This window comes from Phaseolus vulgaris, chromosome 1 (genome assembly GCF_000499845.2).
Source record: "Phaseolus vulgaris cultivar G19833 chromosome 1, P. vulgaris v2.0, whole genome shotgun sequence".
In the NCBI taxonomy this organism is placed as follows: domain Eukaryota; kingdom Viridiplantae; phylum Streptophyta; class Magnoliopsida; order Fabales; family Fabaceae; genus Phaseolus; species Phaseolus vulgaris.
The window spans coordinates 21,182,782-21,187,697 of record NC_023759.2 but is presented as its reverse complement, the minus strand read 5'-3'; the positions used below and the strand labels follow the sequence as shown (position 1 = coordinate 21,187,697).

At 32.6% G+C, this 4,916-nt stretch overlaps 1 protein-coding gene across 1 annotated transcript; it reads left to right on the top strand.

Annotated features, from left to right (window-relative positions):
* The first annotated feature begins 746 nt into the window (after positions 1 to 746).
* LOC137815668 (uncharacterized) lies at positions 747 to 2,420 on the top strand. The gene has a single exon (XM_068618780.1). It carries the CDS (start codon positions 747 to 749, stop codon positions 2,418 to 2,420), a length of 1,674 nt encoding a protein of 557 aa, XP_068474881.1.
* The last annotated feature ends 2,496 nt before the right edge of the window (positions 2,421 to 4,916 follow it).

The following is a 4,916-nucleotide window of genomic DNA, read 5'->3' as shown; positions in this document are numbered from 1 at the left end:
TTAGTTCTAGGGTGTTTAGAATTTGTGTAAAGTTCATTCTTAATCCTATGCACAAGCTGAATCAATTTGTTTTAAAAGAGAAAAATATTTTTCTAAGATAAGAGAAAAATAGCTGTTTGAAGGTTTTGAAAATTGATTTTGACTTGGTTGACTAATTGTCAAAACCAATTCAACTGGTTAAAACGACATTTCAACCGGTTGATTGTCACATTTCTTAACAACTTTTCAAAAACATGTTAAATCTGTTTTCAACTGATTTAAAATTGTTTTTGGCTCATGATTAACTGCCTAAAACGGCTAGATATAAGAGTTATAAATATGGTTTCCGTTTATATTAAAAACCACACAGAAGTAAGATTGAAAACGTTTTTTTGAGAAGAGATTTGATTCAAAGTTTGTAAGATTGTCTAAGGTTGTGCATTGGTTCAAGAACTGGTCTTAGGAGCTCTGGGATTCCTAAAATACCAGGTGTAATCTATAGAGTATAAATTGATTGTGTAATCTCTCTCTCTCTCTCACTCATTATAATCTGTTTGATTTGATTTTTGTCTCTGCTGCTATAAACAACTGGTGAAAACAAAATTTCAACCGATTGTTTTTCTGCAAACAGTTTTAATTGCTTTGATTGTTTGACTTCCTTGATTGTTCTTTCTGTGATTGTTGATAAATCTTCATTCTTAGCCAATCTTTGCGAAAATATTTTTTCAAAATTATTCAAGTTTTGTTTTCTTTTTAAAACAATCTTCATGGCTGATAAACTACCTTTTGGGGAAGATGCTGCTATAAATAAACAACCATTGTTTTGTGGTGTCAATTACCAATTTTGGAAAGTTAGGATGAATATTTTTATGCACTCCACAGATAAGGGAATTTGGGAAGCAATTGAAAATGGTACTTTTATTCCTCAAGTAAAAAAGGATGATGTATTTCTTGATAAGCCTCGATCTGAATGGACTGAGGCTGATAGCAAGAAAGCAAAGTTTGATTGGATTGCAAAAAATATTATAACTTCTGCTTTAAGTTGTGATGAATTTTTCAAAGTTTCACAATGCAATTCTGCAAAAGAAAAGTGGGATATCCTCGAGGTCACACATGAGGGAACCAATGATGTGAAGAGGGCAAGAAAGCATGCTCTCATCCAAGAATATGAATTATTCAGAATGCAGAAATGGAAAACAATTTCTGATGTGCAGAAACGCTTTTCTCACATTGTGAATCACCTAATGGGCCTTGGAAAAAGCTTTGACAAAGAGGAGCTGAACATAAAGATTTTAAAGTGTCTTGATAGGTCTTGGCAGCCAAAGGTGACTTCCATTTCTGAATCAAAGGATCTAAAATCCATGACAGTAGCTTCACTATTTGGTAAGCTAAGGGAACACGAGCTTGAAATGAATAAGTTGGTTGTCCAAGAAAGTGAAGACAAACACGGGAAAAGGCATCAAGATTCCAGTGATAGTGAAGAAGACACAATGAGTTTGCTATCAATAAGGTTCAACAAGTTCTTGAAAAAGAACAGCAAAGGCCAATCCCAAAAAAGGTACAACTCCAAGAAATTGAATGATTTCAATCCTAATAAATATACCTATTTTGGTTGTGGAGAACAGGGACACATCAAGGCTGAGTGTCCTAACAATGAGAGCAAGGAGAAAACTGATTTCAAAGGAGAAAGGAGAGGAAAATCCAAGAAAGTCTACATAGCTTGGGATGATAATGAGGTATCCTCCTCTAGCTCTTCAGAAGATGCAGAAGCAAATCTATGCTTAAAGGCATCAACATCAAGTAGTGTAAGCTCATCTTCTTCATTCAAAGGTAACAACTACTACCAACTACTTGTAGCATTTAATGAAACACATGAAGAAGGTAATAGATTGGTTATCTTGAACAACCGGTTGAAAGGATTGAATAACTGGCTTGAAAACAAAGTTAAATCTCTGGAAGAAGAGTTGGAAAATTCTAAAGTTGATTTTGAAAATTTGGATTTGATTTACAAGAATACTTATTGCATGTGTGACTCAAGTTTTTGTGAAAACTGTGAATCTCTTGAGAAGAAGGTTCACTACCTTGTGAAAACTATGGATATGCTTACAACTGGAAAATCCAACTTTGAGAATGTTCTTGCATCTCAAAATTGTGTTTTTGGAAAAGCAGGTTTAGGATTTTATCCACAAAGCAAAAATAATGGGATTTCAAAACCATTTTCAATAGTACCAGAAAATCAACGAATTGAAAGATCGAAACAACCGGTTGTTACATGCTTTTATTGTATGAAGAGAGGTCATTTTGTTAGGTTCTATAGAATTCGTAAAATTCTTGTTCCTAAAGGTATTTTGAAATGGATTCCTAGAAATATTGATGGTTCTAAAGATAAATCTAACATGAAAGGTCCCAAGTTCTTTAAGGGATCAAATCTTATTATTTGATAAGCTCTCTTTTGTAGAGCTTTGTCTCCACATGAAGGATCTGTAGAATCAGGATTTCATGGATGCAAATAAGCAAGACAATGCCTTAGTTCTAGAATTATGAACTGCTTCAAATGTGTATTATAAACTTGAACGATAATTCTTTGTTCTTCCTATGCTTGAACATTCAATTTTAAATTTAATTCTGTATTTTCATTTTAAGGTTATGGATTATTTTGTTTTTTATTCCTTTTGTTTTAATATAAAAACTGTGTGCTTTAATATGAATCCTTGTATGTGTTGGGTTTAATAGTGCCAAAGTTCAAGAGGGGGGGTGAATTGACCTTTTAAAACTTTCTCGCAGAAACAGTGTTTAACACAATTTTACAGAAAATAAATCGATTTATGTGAAAATGAACAGATTTATTTCAGCACTGTTTTTGTTTGAAAAACTTTTAATACAGCAAGGTTAATCACAAGATTATGCAGATAGATTTTCCAGATGCACACACACAGATATCAGATTGAAAAACAGTGAAACACAAAAACAACAAACCTTAGTTCCAATTCGTGTGATTTAGGTTCAGTTAAGGGCTTGACAATTAGTGAGACAATCTATCACACACAACCTGTTTTATTAGTCTTTAACAGATTATCAGTGTTCTTATTGAAACCAAACAGTTTTCTAGAAATTAAGAACAATGAATCACAGAACAACAAGCCTCAGCTTTAAGCAATTGTTTAAGGTTCAATTAATAGCTTTGACAATTTCTTGAGCAATCTATCACAGTCAATCTGTTCCAGTGGCTTTTAGTAGATTTTATATGTTCTTATCAGATTCAAACAACTTTTTCAGAAATTAAGAACAGTATGCACAGTGCCCAGAAAGAACAGATTTATTTTCAATTGAACATATTTATTTCTTTGCTGTTTTATCAATTATGCAGAAACGAAATTGCAGAGAGTGAGAGAGAATGAACACAAGCAGTTATACTGGTTCACTCAACTGAGCTACATCCAGTCTTCACCAAAACCAGGTGGAAATCACTAAAACACAGTACAACCAAGTACAATTCCCACTGTTCTTGAAACCTACAAGAACTTAGGTACTCTTGCTGAAAAAAACCTATTTCAGCTCACACACACACACTCTTCAAGAAAACCTATCTAGAAGAGTGTTCAACCAAACTATTACAAGTAATGAGAAGTGAAACGACTACACCTGATTGAGGATAGAAAGATCTGCCTTAAACCAGTAGGCAAGATTGCTAGAACAGTAGCTGCACCTCACACCAAGCTTTTGGAACCAAAACAAGAACAAGCACTTTTTGATTTTTGAAATCTTTGAAGAACAAATGCCAATCCTTTGTAAACACTTAATTCTCTGCTGTCAAAACTTGTTTTTGCAAATGTATGAACGATTGTTAAACTCAGAAACAAGTTTGCATTTTATAGAAAACCAACTTATAACAGATTTTTGAAAAACAGTTAAAGCTGTTATAAAATGAACAGATTGAAAATAAAATGAACAGATTTATTTTCAAAATCAGTTAGAGAATTTGTTAAGTGAGGAGACTTAGTCAACCATTCTGGTGCTGAGATAAAACTGAAAATCGTTTAAGCTTGACATGGCACCAGAGACAAAAAGAATCTATTCATTTACAGATGAACAGATTTATTTTTCAAAACGAAAACAGAGAAAGTTTAACTATTTAAAACTCAGTCGTTTTGAAAGATATAAGACTTAGTCAAAATACATGATGCACAAAATCTAATTTTTACAAGACTTAGCCAAGGCATCAGTGTAAAAATGAATCTGTTTATTTAGAAAAGAACAGATTTATTTTTATGCAGTAAACGTGTTTTTTGTAAAACATGTGAAAAACAGTTTAAGAAAACTTATGCTTGTTCTTATCACATGGCCAGTGATTATGAGGTGAGTTACTCAGCAAAAAGCCCACTCTTAGACAACCTCTAAGCACTACCTAAGACATACTTAAAGCAAAGCAAAATACAAATGAAATGTACATATAAGTCTTCATCAAACACAATCTTGAAGGGGCAACAACCATCTTCAACAGTATGTTCAATTTCTGTTAAAAGAATTTAGTTTTCCAAGCTTTATTCAACTATTGCAAAAATTTAACTGATTGTTTCAACCCTGTCAGCATTGGTCAAATCTGTTTTAATTCTCTGTGCTTTGATTTGCTTTTCTAATCAATCTCAGTGAGATTTATGGTCAATAACGCATTAATTAAAACTTTGAATATGGACTCTCTCTTCAATTACTGCTCTTCATGGAATATATTCTTCTAAACATTGGAAATTAAAATTCCTTTAAGTTTGGTCAAATCAACATGTGATTTTTGTGTTCTTTCTATTAGGATATGTCAGACTACTTTATTGCCTCTGATTTTATTCCTTTTCAGTATGAATTTAACCCACTAAATGCTAAAACCTTTACTTACTTATGTGGTTATATATGTGTGGTTACTAGTTGCTATTATTCACAAGAAA

Bases quoted from the DNA above. Each gene is read 5' to 3' on its own strand.
- LOC137815668 (XM_068618780.1), top strand. From the start codon at position 747: ATGGCTGATAAACTACCTTTTGGGGAAGATGCTGCTATAAATAAACAA.